General features: G+C 46.8%; 1 protein-coding gene across 5 annotated transcripts in view; it reads right to left on the bottom strand.

Moving 5' to 3' along the window:
• Positions 1-11687: 11687 nt before the first annotated feature.
• The window catches only part of LOC141571566 (methylcytosine dioxygenase TET3-like), a 60160-nt gene continuing 55079 nt past the window's right edge, over positions 11688-16768 (bottom strand). For 4 of the 5 annotated variants that reach the window (XM_074332186.1, XM_074332187.1, XM_074332185.1 and 1 more), the window contains one exon: positions 11688-14136. In XM_074332186.1, coding sequence (XP_074188287.1) covers positions 11839-14136 — 2298 coding nt within the window. In that variant the 3' untranslated portion in view covers positions 11688-11838. The remainder of the gene's footprint in view (positions 14137-16768) is intronic. The other variant, XM_074332189.1, reaches the window with a different exon arrangement.

The raw sequence follows: 16768 nt of genomic DNA, 5'->3' as shown, positions 1-16768 counted from the left end.
AAAAATCGATTTTAGCTCACAAGTGTGGGCCAGATTTGGTCTGCAGGGCATAGTTTGCTTGAGGGGATCAGATGTCATGACTGGGGCCGGGAGGGCTGAGGGAACTTCTGAGGGGCTGTCAAAGTTCTGTTTCTTGATCTAGCTGTGGTTACAAAAGTCTACGCCTTTTGTAAAACCACATTTAGTTGTACACCTAAGATGTACATTATCTCCCTATATGTGTATTTCAATTAAAAGAATGGTTTTAAAAAGTATTTTCTTTAAAATAAAATAAAAAGTTTAAAAACACCAAGTGAATGTGACCAACTCATTTTTTTTGGTTAATTTATTTGTAGGCGATTCTTCATCCTAAAATTAAGTAACTTCATCAGGATCATTATTTGTCCATTTTTCTCCATTTTAATTTCAGACAAGGTTTCTACCCAACCTTTGACGCTTGCCTTTGTTCAGTTTGCTCCATGCTCTACGCTGGGAACACCAAGGAATGATCCCAACTTCCCCACAGACTGAATCTGTGGAGAGGATCCCTTCCATATCCCTTATCTCCACTCTTATGATGTTCATTTCTATTTTCTTCCCCTGTTTTGGAGGGGCCTTTCATGCTTGTCCCCCTTCATCACTGATTAGCTTTTTCTGTAATTCCGATTCTGCTTTCCACAGCTTGTAGTATAGCTGTAAGTGCTCTGTGCAACGGCATGCTTCTTCTGGAATTTAATCCACACTTCTTGTGGCTTCTCTGTAACTTTATTCTAGAGCCCCATCTTTCCTTTCTGGTTTCACTGTGAACATTTTATTCAACTGCCTTGAAGATATAAATGAGTTGTTCAAACGCCTCTTCTCTTTCCTAATATAAATCTTCATTTTGAATGTTCTAATAACCCCTGTACTTTCCACTCAGAATTTGAATGGATTGCGTGACGGATTTTTTGTTTGCTTGGTTGTTAATTTTTCAATGAAGGAAGTTTATCTCCAGGATTTCTCCTGCTTGACACTACTCACATTTTGGACTGGATGATTCTTTATTGTGGGGGCTGTCCCATGCATTGTTGAAGGCTTAGCTGCGTCCCTGGCCTTTACCCACTAGATGCCAGTAGTACCACACCAATTGTGACAATGAAAAATGCCCTCAGATATTGTCAACATCCCCTGGGGAAAAGCGATAAAATAGTTCCCAACTGAAAGCCACAGGTCTAGACTCATTTGCCCAAAAAATAGAATGGGTAGAATCTCCTTACTCCTTTCTATCTGGACATTGCTCAGCGTCTTCTCTTAGAAATTAAGCCAGAGAATTGGGTGTTACAGAGGTTTCAGATTATTAGTTCAAATGTTCAGTAACCTGAGGGGGGATGGGAGTAATTGAAGCTGGCTGTGGACAGCTGCAACTGGGAAATTTCATCTCTGTGCTCTCTGGTTGTTGGGGCCAACGCCTCTAAATCTGAGTGTTGAGAGTTGGGTTGTGCTGTCTTGATTCTAGGATTCTCATTTGTTCCCTCATATGGGAGTGAAGTGGTTACTCTGATAAGACATCAAGTTAAAATAAAACCGGATGGTTTGCAGGATTTTTGTCTGGTGGTTCGGCAAATATTTCTCTCTGCACAATGGCCTTTGTTTGATACCGCTGGCCCTTGGCTACAAAGCTGGCTCCTAGGATATGTCTTTCCATCTGTCCAGCCAACCATCCACACCACACACCTTGCCCCTATCAGAAGCTGGAGCAGAGAGGAAAAGGGAGACTTTGCATTCTCAACTTTCCAAAGAGCGTGCCTTCTAGGTGGGTGGTCTCTAACCCATCTCTCCAAGTTGTGTGGTCCCTCTGAGCCTCCACTAATGTTTTTCCCAGTACTGAGAGTTATATATATAACCCATGTCATCCTTTATTTTAATTCAAATTGACCTTAAACTGGCAGACAGCCCTTGTAATTCATGTTTTAAGACGGGATATTTCAAATTTCAGTTGACGAAATTTCTCCTGTATTTTTTTTTTTAAAGCCTCAGTTTTGCCCATATGTCAGGGTGCTTATTTATTTTTTATTGACTACTTATTTCCTATCCATACTTTACATCCCCATGACTACTTTGTAACTACCAATTTCTACTCCTTAATCCCTTCCCCTTTATCACCCGTCCTCTCAACCCCCCTCCCATCTGGCAACTATCGAAATATTCTCTGTATGTATGAGTTTGTTTCTTCATTAATTTTGTTCTTTAGATTTGACATATAAGTGAAATCACATGGCATTTGTCTTTCTTTGTGTGACTCACTCCACTTAGCGTACCATCAAGGTTCATCCATGTTGTTGCAGATGGCAAGATTTAATTCTTTTTTATGGCTGAGTAATATGCCACTGTATATATGTACCACCTCTTCTTGATCCAGTCACCCATTAAAGGACACCCAGGCTGCCTCCATATCTTGGCTATTGTAAATAATGCTGCAATAAACACTTGGATGCACATGTCTCTTTGAAATAGTGTTTTGGGGTTCTTCAGATAAATATCCAGAAGTGGGATTACTGGGTCCTCCTTTGTCTCTTGTTATAGCCTTTGTTTTAAAGTGTGTCTTGTCTGGTACAAGTATTGCTACACCAGATTTTTGTTTCCATTTTCATGAAATGTCTTTTTCAATCCCCTTTCTTGCAGTCTGTATGTGTCTTTCAATCTGAAGTGAGTTTCTGTGGGCAGCACATGTAAGGGTCTGGTTTTCCTATCCAGCCATCCTATCTTTTGGTAGGAGCATTTCATACATCTACATTGAAAGAAAATGTTGATAGATATGTAGTTATTGCCATTTTATTATTCATATTTATCTTTTTTCCCTCCTTCTTAAAGAAGTCCCTTTAACATTCCTTGTAATACTGGTTTGGTGGTGATGAACTCCTTTAGCTTTTTCTTGTCTGAGAAGCTCTTTATCTCTCTGATTCTAAATACCGTGTTTCCCCAAAAATAAGACCTAACCGGACAATCAGCTCTAACGCGTCTTTTGGAGCAAAAATTACTATAAGACCCAGTAGTATATTAATTATATTATATTATACTATATTATATAAGACCCGGTCTCATATTATAGTAAAGTAAGACCGGGTCTTATATTAATTGTTGCTCCAAAAGACGCATTAGAGCTGATTGTCCGGCTAGGTCTTATTTTCAGGGAAACACAGTATAAGCCTTGCTGGGTAGAGTAGTCTTGGTTGTACGGCCTTTCTTTTCATCACTTTGAATATTTCCTGCCAGTACCTTCTGCTGAGAAATCAGCTGACAATCTATGGGAACTCCCTTGTAGATAACTAACTGCTTTTCTCTTGCTGTTTTTAAGCTTCTCTTTTTGTCTTTGTCTTTAACTTTGGCATTTTAATTATAATGTGTCTGGGTGTTGGCCTCTTTGGTTTCATCTTGTTTGGGACTCTCTGCTCTTCCTGGGCTTGTATGTCTATTTCCTTTGCCAGGTTAGGGGAAGGTTTCGTCATTATTTCTTCACTACGTTTTCAATTCCTTGCTCTCTCTTCTCCTTCTGGTACCCCAATAATGTGAATGTTGGCACTCTTATCCCAGAGGCCCCTTAAACTATCCACTTTTTTTTTTTTTGGATTCTTTTTTCTTTTTGCTCTTCAGCTTGGGTGTTTTCTGCTACCTCATCTCCTAAATCGCTGGTTCAAAACTCTGTTTCTTCTACTCTACTGTTGATTCCCTCTAATGCAGTCTTTATTTCAGTTATTGTATTCTTCATTTCTGACTGGCTCTTTTTTGTTTTCTATCTCCATTTTTATGTTTCCTATCTCTTTGTTGAAGTTCTCCCTGAGATCACTGAGCATCCTTATAACCAGTGTTTTGAACTGTGCATCTGGTAGATTACTTATCTCTATTTTGTTTAGTTCTTTTTCTGGAGCTTTGTTCTGCTCTCTCATTTGGCACATGTCTCTTTGTCTCCCCATTTTGGCTGCCTCCCTCTGTTTGTTTCTATGTATCAGGTAGAACTGCTTTGTCTCCCAGTGTTTAGTGTTACTATGTAGTAGGTGCCCTGTGGGGCCCAGTGGTAAAGTCTCCCTGGTCACCTGAGCCGCGTCCTCTAGGTGTGTCCCTTGTGTGGGCTGTGTGCGCCCTCCTGTTGTAGTTGAGTCTTGGTTGCTGTTTGCACGTCTGTAGGAGGGATTGACCCTTAGGCTGATTGGTTGTGAAGACTGGCCATGACTGATAGAGGAGCTGTTGTGCAAGAGCTGACCCTATGGAGCAGGATTTGCTTTAGCAGGGCTCTGGTGCCTGCCAAGTCTGCCCTTTGGGTGTGTTCCTAGGAGATAACCTGGTGGTGCTCCAGCTTGGTCCAAAGCCAGCGACCAGGCATGCCGGCCCTAGCGCCTCCTTGGAAGGGCCCCGCCACAGGCCAAGTTCAGCTACAGCCTGTGCCCTGCCCAGGGCCAGCTGGAATGAGCCACAAAGCCATTTGCAGATGTCTGCCACCAGGGCTGGGACTGAAGGTACTTGGAATAGGCCAAGCTGCAAACCATGGCTGGCGCTGTCAAAGCCAGTTTTGGGGTTGCTCAGCAAGAGGTACGGGGCATGCTGAGGCCAGATGCTGTTTGTCTGCAGTTTGTGAACCTTTGAGAGGTTTTAGGAAATTCTGCAGCATGAGCCAAGGTCGTTTGTATGTAAAAGCCACTGGAAGAGGCTTGGGTGGGCCCACAAGTTGGGTGTGCCAGGGTCTCAGGGAATCACCAGGATGGGGAGACTAGTGTTAGCCAGGTTGATGGAGACTCAGGTACGGCAGCCACCTGCGTATGCATGCCTGGAGGTGGGAGGGCCAACAAAGGAAGAAGGCACCTTCCAGCACTTCTGTCTGGGAGAAAGCTGCCTCTCTAGCCCTCGCCCTGAAGCCAGGCAATTCAGTTCCTCCCTACGTGTCCCTGGCACCTTTTGAGCTGCTGCCCCAGTGCTAGAGCTCAGAGCGAGTGATGCCTTCAGTGAATAAGTCTGTGTGCCGTGTGCAGGCCATTTAAGAGGAACACCTGGGACTTCAGCAGCTCTCCATCTCACTCAGCCACAATCTCCGCTGGTTTTCACAGCCAAAAGTTGTGGGACTTCTCTTTGCGACACTGGAACCTTGGCTGGGGAGTCTTGTGTGGGGCTGGAACCCCTCACTCCTCAGGGGAGAGCTCCATAGCTGAGATATCCCTCCCAATTTTTAACTTTCACACAAAGGTGTGGGACCAGCCCATTCCGTGTCTCCGTGTCTCAATGTGGCATCTTCTGTATGTCCTTGGTTGTAGGACTTCTGTTCAGCTAGACTTCAGGTGATTCTCCATGATGGTTGTTCTGTAGTCAAGTTGTAATTCTGATGTGGTTGTGAGAGGATGCAAGCATAGCATTTACCTACTCCTCCATCTTGACTGGAAAGCCTCTCCCTTATTTTTGTTTCGTGGTTCCTTTCACTAAGTTTCAGGAAAGGGATATTTTGGTATCTTGTTGTTAAGTCACCATTTTCCCTTTTACTCTCTGGTGTAATCTTTCTTCATTTTCCATAGAAGTAAAGTGATAGAGCAAGGAAACAGCTCAACTCTTCTTAAAGAAAAATATGTTCATGTCTCACTTTGAACTGTGGGCGCAGAAGTGAAGTTTTTTTTTTCTAAAATACATATAGAAAGCTCTGGGGTAGAGCTTGGGAGAGCAAAATACAATTTTTGAGAAAATGCTGGTTATGTGGCTGTAGGTGCTTTTCTTTGCTCTGTGTACCTAATTTTATACTTATTAAAATAGAAAAATATGCTCTTTCCACTTCTGCACTAGGCTGGGGAGAGAAGGAAATGTATCCTTTCTGCTATCAGCAAGAGATACTGCACACGAGAAACTACTCCTTACTGCCTAACAGAAAGAGGGACCCTTAATTTCTAAATGCACCTTCCACCTTTCCCTCTCTCTCTACACGGAGACTAGGGCACCCACAGTTTATCAGTGGAGGATCTCATGGCCAGGTGTACACATAGGCTGAGGAATTTATTTTCTTTATAATACTGATACAGAGAGACGGTTGATAACTGGCAATACATAGGTGTCAAGATCACACAAAGCTTTTATAGTAGCTATCTTCTTTTTCCAAACAATCCTATATAATGCCTTAGTTTCCCGATGTAATTTTTATGAACTTAAAGCTGAACAGCTTAGCTTATGTGACTAATTAGATTGTACTTTATGACAACCAGTGGCTGCTAGCACAATACCTCCTGGCAGCCACAAATCTATGTGGAGAATGGCAGATGTTTGGGTCCTACCCTGGATCAGGTGTGCTGGATGAACATTTTTGAACTAAAATCTCAGGTCAGTTGCCTGTGAATTCATGGGCAGCATACTGGGCCTGCCGGTAGTAGACAGAAATCCTTTATAACAATGGGCACATTCACTGATGACAAAGATTAAAGGTAAGGGGATCATTCCTAAACTGATCTGATGTCTTTGGAGAGTTTAAATACGGAGGTAGAATAAGGTTGACCAGTTAACTAAAAAACATGTAGAGTACTTACCATATGCTCAGCACCAGTCTAGATGCTTTAGCAATACAACATTAAGTCCCAATTTTTAAAGAACCTGGGATTTAATTGAAAAGACTAGTGCACATGCAATATGTAATGTAAGACAAAGAAGAATCCAGCATTAAATCTTGACCCTTCTTCAGTACCTGTGCTGTTAACTTTCTCAACCTCCCAAACTATCTGTTGGTTCTTTAACCTATCCTCTCCTCAATTTCTTTCCACATCTCTTCCACACCTCCTTCATCGCTTCCTGTTTGAGATTCTCTCCCCTAAATGTTAGTATCCTCCATTCTCAGGCCTCTTCTTGAGCTATATATTTGTCCTGGTGAAATGACCCTAACTGAAACTTCAACTGCCATGAGTTTTCTGAAGAACCACCAATGCACAGACAGATCCAACCAGAAACACACTTCCAGACATCTCAAAGGCTGCAGGTCCAAACTTGCTTCCCTCCCAGTATTTCAAATCTTGGTAACTGGCACCACCATTCCACGCAATCATCTAACCTGGAACCTCGGGAGTTACCTGTGACTGCTTCTTCCTCCTTCCTCCCAAATCCACCTGGTCACCGAATCAGTTCATTCTTTTTCTTATTCTTTCTCTTTTCCACCCCCTTGTCTCCTCCCTCCTACTCAATGTCCATGTTAGTTCAGGCACCCATTATTTCTTGTCTGAACTACACCTGAGCTTGGAAACTGGTTTTTCTGCCTTTGGTACCATCCCCGCTTACCTTGAAACTGTCCTCTCTGGCCACTCCCAGTCTTTCATCTAACACACCAGTCACTCCAGCACAACTCGTGTTTCCCTGTTTTCTCATCTCCACATCTTAATGTGGATGCCCTTGCCTGGTACACTCTATCATCTCCCTCTTAATCTATTAAATTTCTACTTATCCTTTAAAACTCAGATCAGACATCACCTCCTCGAGGGAGTTCTTTCTGATACCCGCCTACCCAGAGTCAGATTCCCCACCTTCATACTGGTGTCCAAATATCCTATCACCTAAAAAAATTTTAAAAGATGAAGTTCCTCTTCAGCTCAAACTGAATATGGGGGGCGGGGGGAATACATTCTCATAAAAACTGTAGGAAGTAGACTTTACATGAGTGTAAAAAGAGATGAGTTATCTGTGCCCCCCCTTTCAGAACCATGGTCCATATGGAAGTGACCTAGTGGACCCCACTGTTAACCACAGTTGCTGGAATATACCTCCTTCACCCAAACTTTTACTACGTCCCAGGCAAAGGAGATGTTTTTCTTGTATTGGTCTTTAGATATATATATATATTTTTTTTAGGGCAGGACGATCAACTGGTTAAAAATACAGAATTTCTATGAAGGGCAACCCCTAACATCTTTGTCTCCCAATCTGCTTTTGTTATGGTTTAATGTCTCCAGCTGCTTGTAGACTGTGCCTCAGAGACATGAAGACAAGACTTAAAAATTAACACAGACCTGTTTATCTATAAAACGATAAGCAGATGGTCTCAAAGGATGCTTTTCTCACTAAAACATCATTTGGACTCATTCCTTGTCCTAAACTGGGTCTCCTTGTGAATTTCCCCATTTCTGAGAGCAGATAAAATACAGGAGTGCCTAGCCCACAGTTCCTGCAGCTCACTGTCCTGTCTCTGACCGTGATTTTAGGATGGTTAAGGCGTAGCTGGCAAGATCGCCAATGTGTGCCTCCGAACATTAGAAATATATCAATATTCTCTTCCTCCAATAATTCAATATAGAACTTCAATTTGTACTAAGTTTTCTCAAACTTATACATGTCGTACTACCTTTTGGAGTCAAGTATTTCCTTTCACGTCTTTTAAATTTATTTCTTTGAAGCCTCAAAGGGTGCATTTAATTCTAGTATTTCCAGATTCAGAGAACAAGTTCATATGAATTCCATTATACCTTCAGAAACCCATGGTCTTTATACAAAGATAAAACAGTACTCTGGGTGTTTGGGGTTTTTTGTTTGTTTTTGTTTTTTTACCTGGTGATGCCTGTATTGGCCAAAATGGCTTATTTGGTAAAAATCATCACAGAGCTTGAATGTCTCTTTTGCTATGCTATACAACCTTTCTACACTTTTATAAAGTTGTTTTTCTACCATGTTTCCCCCAAAATTAGACCTAGGGGCCGGCCCAGTGGCTCAGGCGGTTGGAGCTCTGTGCTCCTAACTCCGAAGGCTGCTGGTTCGATTTCCACATGGGCCAGTGGGCTCTCAACCACAAGGTTGCCAGTTCAATTCCTTGAGTCCCGCAAGGGATGGTGGGCAGTGCCCCCTGAAACAGATTGAACACGGCACCTTGAGCTGAGCTGCCTCCCGGATGGCTCAGTTGGTTGGAGCGCGTCCTCTCAACCACAAAGTTGCTGGTTTGACTCCCGCAAGGGATGGTGGGCTGGGCCTCTGCAACTAGCAATGGCAACTGGACCTGGAGCTGAGTTGCACCCTCCACAACTAAGACTGAAAGGACAACTTGAAGCTGAATGGCACCCTCCACAACTAAGATTGAAAGGATAACGACTTGACTTGGAAAAAAAGTCCTGGAAGTACACACTGTTCCCCAATAAAGTCCTGTTCCCTTCCCCAATAAACTCTTTAAAAAAAAGAAAAAGAAAAAGACCTAGCCGGACCATCAGCTCTAATGCAAAAATTAATATAAGACCCCATCTTATTTTACTGTAAGACCGGGTCTTATATAATATACTATAAGACTGGGTCTTATATTAATTTTTGCTCCAAAAGACACATTAGAACTGATGGTCCAGCAAGGTCTTATTTTCAGGGAAACACGGTAGTACTTAATTATCAATCATTTGTTATGAGCACTTAATGGCGTCTCCAAATTTTACTATCTCGTCTACAGAAATTCTTCCTTACAGTGACATGCAATCTGCACCCCTCTACCTACCACAGCTGAGGGGTGAGTTTCTGGAATAGGAGATGGTTCCCATTCAACATGAATCCCAGAGTGAGCAGCTTTATTTCTAACCCTTGTCCTGAGCTTGAATTCACAAAGATAATTCTCCCGTAGCAGCTGATGGAAGCACCTGTCCAGATGTGGGGACCAGACACTTCTGGAGAACAGGATGGCTCTCCCTCACATAAACCTCAGCACCTCAAAAAACTGTTTCCCAGTGAATCCCTTCTTCTTTGGCTCTCTTCATTCCTAATACCACTGTTTGAGTTAGGACTCGTTTCTCAACTAAACAATCTCAATCATTGTGTGACATGGGTTAAGAGTCCAACTGCCTAGCTGTAGCCCAGAATTCCTGCTCGTCTCTCCCCATCTGTGTTCACTACATTTTTCAGGACCCAGCTCTAAACAAGTTTGTTAAATAAAATATTACCCTCCATAATGACAACCAAGCCTGGTGTTTCAGAGCACTCCTAACAGTTTAGCCACTGCCCGACGCTAGCACAGAACCCGGCAGACACCTGCTGAATGCGTGACTGAATATTTTATTCTTTATATTATCTCTTCAAACAAACCACAGGGTCCTTCAGAGAGGAACTATTTCTCTTGATTTTTATTCTTATTGGTAGTTAGCACAGAGCTAGGTAATCAATAAATGATTGATGAGTTCAGTTAACAGCCAACACTTTTCTTCCTTTATGAGATGTATGTTTTCCCTTCTTTTTCTTGTCTTACTGAATTCAATGTGCTTCATAACAGCTAATATCCTCTGTGCTTACTGTGTGCCAGGTGGAGTTGTAAGTGCTTCACACATAGGAACTAATTGAATCTTCGCAACAGCCCTGGAAAGCGCGTACTATTACCATTTTCGTTTTACACGCGAGGAAGTGAGAGAATTAGAATTCAAATAAAAAAACTTGTTTGCTCAAGCACAATATCCACATCATTGAATAAACAATTAAAATATTTATGAAGGCTCCACTATGTCCTAAGCACTAGGTAAGGATGCTTCCTACCCCGAAGGAGCAGGAGAAACACCTAACACGAGGCAAATAGGACAGATACCTATAAACACAGAGAGAAAATGGTAAAAGGGGCCCAATTGCTATGATCAAAACAAGCCTCTCCCAACGCTGGGAAGGGGCCCTCAAAGTCCTATCATTAGTCCAGTAATAAACAGTGTTAGCGCTCGGTGGGAACCACAAGCCCGGAGCACATCTGTAAGCATCTGGCAGAACCCCGCACATGTGTTCACGCCTGGATAGAAGCCTGGGGCCAACGCTTCCCTGCTCCCCAAGTGATTCCTTGTCACTGACCCTTATGCTCTGCACCCCAGGAGTCTGGGGTGGTTGGGTGGGGCAGGACAGCCCACCTCCTCCTCCTCATTGATAAGGACACAGCATCCCAACAAATCACACAATTGACTTAATATTAATGGCTTTTAACAGAGAAGACAGCTTTTTGGTAGGACCTGTCGTGTGTCATAAAATCACAAGAATTCAACATATTCACCATCAGCATCAACATCTGAAACACAGGTATCTTTTAGGGAACACCATAAATGCCAGAGAACCCAGAGTCTAGAGTGGATCATGTATCAGCAACCCCCACCTCCCGGCCCGAGATAGCAGAAGTCCATGGAAACAGTTCTCACAGGCCTGTGTCTGCTCTGACTCCAGAAGACAAGAAACGGACCTGATTCCTCCGTGATCTCACCTATACCACAGCTGGATGCTAACTATGTCCAAAGCCCTACCCCCGATCTCCAGTCTCTCGGCCCCTTTAAACTCAGCTTGTCCAAACAGACCTCATCACTCCTCCTCCAAGTCTGTGCACTCAGTGACCCCCACCACCAAGGCAGAGGATGAGCTGTCCTCATCCCCACACACCCTCTTCCTCAGAGGCCCTCAATCCCACTCACTCTGCGCCCCTCACCCACCCACCCTTTCAGTCCAGACCCTTGTGATTTCCTGTGTGGCTCAAGACACCTTTCTCACAGCTCTCCCCACCCATCTTTCCTCTCCACCGCAGGCCAGTATAAGCTTTCAGAAGCACAAGGTGACAGGTCATTACTGGCCTTCAAAGCCCCAGGCGCACCTATGACCTATGAGAGTCAGTCAAACTCCCTACCTCGGCTCTCTGGGCTCTGCAAGATTTGACCCCTGCATGCCTCTCAGGCCGCCTTTTGTTCATCCCCACAAGACCCCTCCCTTTCTGTTCCCCCCAGACCAAGAACAGTCCAAATAAGCCCCACCCTCTCACAGCCACCAAGCTCAAACCTCAGCACAAGCACCACCTCCCACAGGAAGGCCTCTAAGATGCCATCACCTCAATCTGTGCAACGAGGCACCTGTGCCCATCTCCACTGATATGCCATGTGCCACACAGCATCAGCATTAGTTCCCTTAAATGTCTTTTGCTCTGGCCTGTGAGCTCGTTTCTGGGTCCCCAAGGCCCCGAGTGGTAGCTGGCATGCAATAACTGCCAGATGAAAGAGAGCCTAGAAACCCAAGCCTACCAGACCACATCCCTCTGCCCTTCCCCAACACCCAGGAGGAATTACCAACGCAGTCGCAGGTGGGGAACTCGGCCTGGGCTCTCTTGGCAGGTGTGTCCAGCAGACTCTTGGTGGGTGTGTCCAGGTACTTAAGAGGGGACTCCAGGAAGCCGCTGAGCGTGGGTGTGAGTGGATGCTCGGCCTTGGTGGGCGTGGCCTCCTGGCCCCCCTCCTCTGAATGGAAGCAGGTGGTTGAGAGCACAGTCACTGCCCCTGAAGATTCGATCTTGATTTGCTTGGGGGAGCGGGTGGCAAAAGGGCTCTCAGGGGCTGGGAGACATGTTGGCTGGTTCTCGGGATCCTGAATGGGAACAGACGGGGGGCCAGGAAGCCCAAAGCTATCCCCAAATTCAGCCTCAAACTGCCGAATGAGCTCTTCCAGCTTGTCATCGGCGGGGGGAAGAGGGCCAGCGGAGCCTGGCTGCAGGGTTGCCATGGGGCTGGGGGACCTCATTTCCTGAGTAGGGGGCAGCAGGCTGTCCCCGGAGGGACTAGGTGCAAATAGCGCAAGAGAAGGTTCTGGGGGCAGGGGAACAGCAGAGCCCTGTGAGGCGGGGGCGGGGAGAGGTGGGTGTGCCTGTGCCTCCTCAGAGGCTGGGGGCCTCAGCCCTTCCAGGACGATTTGCCTCAGAGGCGGGAAGAGAGGCTGCGCTTCCCGCGGCCTGGACTTCTTGATCTGAATGGGCTTCCGGACACTGGGCTTGATCCCAGGAGCAACTTTCTCAGTTCCCAGGGGACCTCCAACTGGTGTCAGGGGCTTCTTTTTCTTCTCCTTGGGCAGTCTGTCTGGAGGCCGTGGCACAGGCGAGCTTGATGGTGCCCACCAACTGGGCGCAGGAGGTTCCACGGGAGCAGGAAAGGAGGCATCGTGGGCCTGGTCCAGGAAGAGACTGCGCTTATGGTGGAGGTGCTGCTGCAGGGCGGTCTGGGCCTTCTGGTGGGTGTCAGGCTCAGAGGATGGTGTAGGAGCTTCCCTCTGGAGAACAGGGGATGGGGATGGAGCTGGGGCTGGGGAGGAAGAGGGCACCTCAACCTTGACCTTGGGCTTGGTGGGCTGGGCCTCGGGCCGCTTGAATACTGACTGGATGTAATCACTGGCGCTGCCCAACAACTGCTCCAGTTCAGCCATGGGGTCAGGGCTTGGGCGGGGCATGGGCCAAGAGCTCCGGGGTGTTGCTGGTCGGGTGTCAGTGCCCCATGCTTCAGGAAACTCTGTTCTAGGAGTTGCTGGAGGGAAGGCAGGGCTCTCAGGAGCAAAGGATGAGTGCTCTTCAGGGGGGACCACAGGCCACGAGGGGGCCCGGAGGTAGGACTGGGGAGATCTGAAAGGGGCGGGAGGGGACAAGGCCTCAGGAAGGGGGCAAGAAGCCTGGGAGGTGGAGTGAGAAGGCTGGGGGAGGGCAGAGGAGAGCTGTGTGAGGGCTTCAATGGCGATGGCGGTCTGCAGGCTGATGTTTTTCTCCTTGGCGATACTCAGGGCACTCTGGGACAGAGGCAGACCCTCTGGGGGAGGTACCTGGGGGGCCTCGGAGCTGAGGCGTGGCCTCGTGCTTGGTGCTGGGAGGCCAGCCTCACCCGGAGGCAGAGTCCCTGGGAGCCTGGCCCGCTGCTCCCCTCCCTCCACGACCACAGACTTGATCTTCCCCTCCAGCCACTCGAGGTAGTCAGGGCATTCTGGGCCATCGCAGGTGCAGTTGGGTGGTTTCATGCCATGCCGAGCGAGGGCCAGGGCTGTCTGCAGCGTGTCAAGGTCTTCACTGCCAGCAGAGCAGCTCTCGGGCCCTGACCCGGGTCCCCTGCTGTTGTTCCCAGCCTCGCGACTCATCTCACGGTTGAAGGTTTCATAGAGCCGGGTGCTAAGGGCCCCATAAGAGGACACAGCTTCGGCCACAGCCGAAAAGGCCACCAGATCGTGGGCATCTTCCAGGCGAGCAGTGTGGGCTGGGCCTGGGGTAGCGTCCCAGTCGGGCTTCTGGTCTACTCGCCAAGGACCCCCAGCCCCCAGCAGGCTGGGTCCAGCGGGTTCTCTAGCACCATTGACCGGCGCCCCTGAGGCGCTTAGCTGCCTTGAGTCCCCATGGTACACTGGCCCTGAGTCCATCTGACCTGGAACAGGTCCATCAACTGGGCTGAGCTCTGAGCCTGTCTGAAGAGAGAAAGAAAGAGAGAGAAAAAAAAATAAGGAAAAAGATGAGCCATAGTATTTGAAAAGCTCGTCCTACTTAATACGACTCAGGTGCACCCCTAAAGCCTGCTTTTCTGGTAAACCCTCTCTATTTCTGATGTAGCTTGAACCTCAGCTCACCTTCCCACACCTCCTTTCTCAGCTAGCTGTGCCAGCAGAAATGGAAGGCAGATCTTTAAGCGCTCCTAATTCTGAGTGACGCGCATAAGTGTTAGAGCCTCAGATCGAGCACACTGATGAGACTCCCCTGAAACGAAGTATTTGTTAAAGATGCACAGAAGGCCTTTTACTCGCAATGATCCAGGGGACACCAGGCCCACGGTCAAGGGGGAAAGAAAGCTACCCAAGTACACCAGGTGACAAAGTGCCATAAGTGTGAAGTGTATGTAAGGAACGAGCAGCTTTGATTAACAAATTCAGCTGAGACCAAGGGTCAGCTATAGCTTCTCAGTGGAAAGGAACCCACATTTCTTTTCTCTGTCTGTCACTGTCTTCACTTAAACCCAGGCTGAGTTCAGAGTCTGGGACAAGACAACATTCCCACTCCCAGCCCCAGGTCTGAGGGAAACACTGATGATTTGACACAGCATGTGTTTAGCCCCATGCTGAGCCAGTCATGCCTATGACGAGCCGGTTACCGCTTGGAAGAAGATCCAGGCCTCTCCCTAAGCCCAGGAAGCACCATTACACAGCTGATGTCCACCAAAGCACAGAGCAGGGGAGGGCACAAGAGGAAGGGGCCCAGGGGCCCCAGTCTAGCAAGTTAAAAGCTAATGCAAAGATGCAGAATGGAGTATTCAAGATTCATCCCTCCAGAAAGGAAAGCTCTTCCTTACTGTAGAATGCTAATTATATATATATACATGAAAAGGAATGATATATATAGAAGTCATCAGTAGATGCTACAACTAGTAGGTGAAAGCTTGCCAGGCACAGGATATATACATGGTCCTAAAACGTGTCCTCCAAAGTTACTTCATTACAATAACTTCATAGTGGAGAAATCTGGCACACACGACCTTTACCAAATGATCAGTTATCATCACCATCAATATCGGGACAAACCAACATCATGTGCCTCTTGATATGATACAAGAAGAATATATCATCAGTCACACAGAAGTCCAGCCAACACATACACCTGAACCTAATCATGAGGAAACATCAGATAAACCTAATGATGAGGAAACATCAGATAAACCCAAAGTGAAGGGACATGCCGGAAAGCACTTGGATTGCTCTCTTCAAAAAATTCAAAGGCAACTGGTCAAACGGCGGAGTAGGTAAACACTGTGCTTGCATCCTCTCAGGATCACATCAAAATTACAATTAAACTAAAGAACCATTATTGAGAATCACCTGAAGTCTAGCTGAACAGAAGTCCTATAACTAAGGACATATAAAAGAAGCCATTAAGGATGGCCGTATGGCTCAGTTGGTTAGAGTGCGAGCTCTTAACAACAGGGTTGCCGGTTCGATTCCCACATGGGATGGTGGGCTGCGTCCCCTGCAACTAAGATTGAAAATGGCGACTGGACTTGGACCTGAGCTGCACCCTCCACAAGTAGACTGAAGGACAACGACTTGACTTGGAGCTGATGGGCCCTGAAAAAACACATTGTTCCCCAATATTCCACCATTTAAAAAAAAATTAAAAAAAAAAAGAAGCCATGTAGAGACTGGTAGGAGGGGCAGAGTTGAAGAAGGACCAGTCCCACACCCACGTGTGGCAGTTAAAAATCAGGAAGGATATCTCAGTTGTGGAAGTCCCCCTAAGGAGCAAGGGGTCCCAGACCCACAGCAAGCTCCTCAGCCCAGGATTCCGGAAGAGAAGTCCCCACAACTTCTGGCTGTGAAAACCAGTGGAGATTATGGGTGAGAGAGATAGAGGGCTGCTGAAGTTCCCGGCATTCCTCTTAAAGGGCCTGTGCACGGACTTACTCGCTGATGACCTCACTCACTCTGAGCTCCAGTGCTGCGGCAGCAGCTCCAAAGGCGTCAGAGACAGACAGGGAGGAACTGAATTGTGTGGTTTCAGGGTAAGGACCGGAGGGGCAGCTTTCTTCCAAACAGAAGTGCTGACAGAAGCCACTGTTCCTCTGTTGAGCCCTCCCCACTCCCAACATGCAGACTGAGTTTCCATCAACCTGGCTATTCACCCTAGTGATTCCCTGAGATCCTGTCCCATATAACTTGTGGGCCCACCCAAGCCTCTTCCAGTGGCTTTTCCATAAAAATGACCTGACTTGGCTCATGCTGTGGAATTTCCCAAAACCTCTCAAAGGTTCACAAACCACAAACAAGCAGCATCTGGCCTTGGTGTGCCCTGTACTTGTTGTTAAGAAGCCCCAGGCCCAGCATCAGCAGCAGAAGGCCTCAGTTCACACCTTAGCCTCTCCCAGGCACCTCCAAGCTCAGCCCTGGTGGTGGACATCTGTGGATGGCTTTGTAAATCATACCAAGTGGCCCCAGGCAGGGTACAAGCTGTGGCTGAACTTGGCATGTGGTGGGGCCCATCCCTGGAGGCCCTGGGATCAGCACCCTGGAGCACCATCAGGCTGCCTCTGTGGATGACACACCCGAAGGGCAGACT

This window comes from Rhinolophus sinicus, linkage group LG05 (assembly GCF_036562045.2).
Source record: "Rhinolophus sinicus isolate RSC01 linkage group LG05, ASM3656204v1, whole genome shotgun sequence".
In the NCBI taxonomy this organism is placed as follows: domain Eukaryota; kingdom Metazoa; phylum Chordata; class Mammalia; order Chiroptera; family Rhinolophidae; genus Rhinolophus; species Rhinolophus sinicus.
Note: the sequence above shows the minus strand (reverse complement) of the source record. Positions and strands in the feature narration are given on the sequence as shown.